Source organism: Sphaeroforma arctica (assembly GCF_001186125.1).
Source record: "Sphaeroforma arctica JP610 unplaced genomic scaffold supercont1.1320, whole genome shotgun sequence".
NCBI classification, from domain to species: Eukaryota; class Ichthyosporea; order Ichthyophonida; genus Sphaeroforma; species Sphaeroforma arctica.
In genome coordinates, this window is record NW_014039238.1 from 1 (window position 1) to 1,948 (window position 1,948).

The 1,948-nt window shown below is 44.8% G+C and overlaps 1 protein-coding gene across 1 annotated transcript in view; it reads left to right on the plus strand.

Moving 5' to 3' along the window:
• Positions 1 to 78: 78 nt before the first annotated feature.
• SARC_10606 (hypothetical protein) overlaps positions 79 to 1,948 on the plus strand; it is a gene marked incomplete at both ends in the record, with an annotated part of 16,983 nt that continues 15,113 nt past the window's right edge. Inside the window, 2 exons of the mRNA XM_014295346.1 lie at positions 79 to 393; positions 1,267 to 1,536. Coding sequence (XP_014150821.1) covers positions 79 to 393; positions 1,267 to 1,536 — 585 coding nt within the window. The remainder of the gene's footprint in view (positions 394 to 1,266; positions 1,537 to 1,948) is intronic.

Genomic DNA, 1,948 nt, shown 5'->3' on the forward strand with positions numbered 1-1,948 from the left:
ATATATCCGTATGTATCTGCATATGAACATATACGTCTGTATTGATGTATATAGCGTATGTATCCGTGTTCGGTTGTGATGTTTACTATCAACGTTTCTTACATTTTATTTTATTCGTCAGTAGCGCCGCCGCAAGTCAACGCTACATTCTTCGACGAATCTGGTGCGAGTGCACCGTTTGTGTTTGAGGAACCGGTCAAGCTGCCAGTGGGAGTCAGGCCTAAGCCTTCGTATCCGCCGTTTGACGTTAATGAGGCAAACGCCCCCTTTTGCACCAGCGATGTGCTTGCTAAATACAGTCTGCCAGATACGAAAAAAGAGAGTCTTTTGAAGAGGATTGATAAGGTCGACTCGGAGATTAGTCAGCTAGAGCAACGTCTCAAGAACGTTTACGTAAGTGCTGTGTTTATGTGTGGATTACAGCGTGACTTTGTTGTACGGACATGGTTACGCAGGTGCTGGGTTGACTGTGTAGATAGACACGAGTGTCGACGGATGTTTTATTGAGAAAGTCGCGAAGATCCTAGTGCACTCAGCGACCAAACAACATGTTTGTAGCACGACCTGCACTGGCTGCAAACCTTGGGCAAGCATATCGGTCAGCTCGGAAACGGGCAATGTCAATATATTGTTAGTCGTCATATGATCGACCTTGGTCAATCGCAGATGAATCTACATGTATAGGGTAAGACACTATATCCGCCAGTAGCGCGTCAACACCTGGAACAGGTCGTACAGTGGTGATACCAAAAGGGGGCGATAGCACCAATTGTATATCACGTGAGTACATACGGATTGCCAGTGCATTCAGCACCGTTGGATTGGAGCGAAAAGTTTTATTGAACAAGTGTAATCGAGTGCTTTTTATCTGGCTTCACCAAGTACATCGACGGAGTGTTCACCCTTGGTCCATCTCCCAACAATAGACACAGAAGCTGCATCGAAATATCCATTCTTTATGCACACACACCTATGACATGCCATTCGCTCGCCACCCTGAGGCGTAAGATGGTTTCTGAGGTGGCGCCAGCACCTGGTAGCCTTTCATACTATCGTACAATTAAGTATCTTGAATATAAGCGCACTCATTGTCATATGTGCATGCATACGATTGAGTGCCCAAACGCTCACAGGCGTTCACGTCAAGACGTGTATATATTTACCTGTAGTGCATTTGCTCTGTATATCGCTTTCCCATACCAAGTATATGTGCAACGCACTCACAGTGGATATCGCATTACACTCTATCGGACGCTCAACACTCAGGATGAACGAGAAAGGGGCCAAGAAGAGCTGCACCTGGCCATGCAGGATCTGGACGCCAGCAAACGCCTCAAAGCCAGCCTGGAACAGAGTCTGAGCGAGAAGATAGGCGAGAAAGATCCAGAGATAACGGAGGCGGAGGAACCCGATACAGACACACATCTGCACCTGGCGGTTAATGCCGAGGAGGTGGTAGACGGCATCCTCATGGCGAATGCACGCATCGCTGAGAAGTCGCACAAGCTGGCCCAGGTCAAGAACTTGTTTCCCAAGGTGTGTACCCGGCTGATGATGGTGGGTGATTTGGTGGGACTGTGTGGTGTGCGTGGCTGGGTTCCAGTTTGTGTGCGCATATAGGTCTTGCTGGTTTGTTCGAGTGGTAGTGAGGTGCGTAGTGCTCGAGGATCTGGGTATGTGTCAAAAGTTGTATATTTGTTATAGATTTTAAGCGTACTTGATATATTTATATGCAAAAATCTAATTTATACAACGTAGTTGTATATTTGTTATAGATTTTAAGCGTACTTGATACATTTATATGTAACTATCTGTTATACTACGTAGTTGTATATTTGTTATAGATTTTAAGCGTATTTGATACATTTATATGTAACTAACTAAGTTATACTACGTAGTTGTATATTTGTTATAGATTACAAGCGTACTTGATACATTTATATTTAAC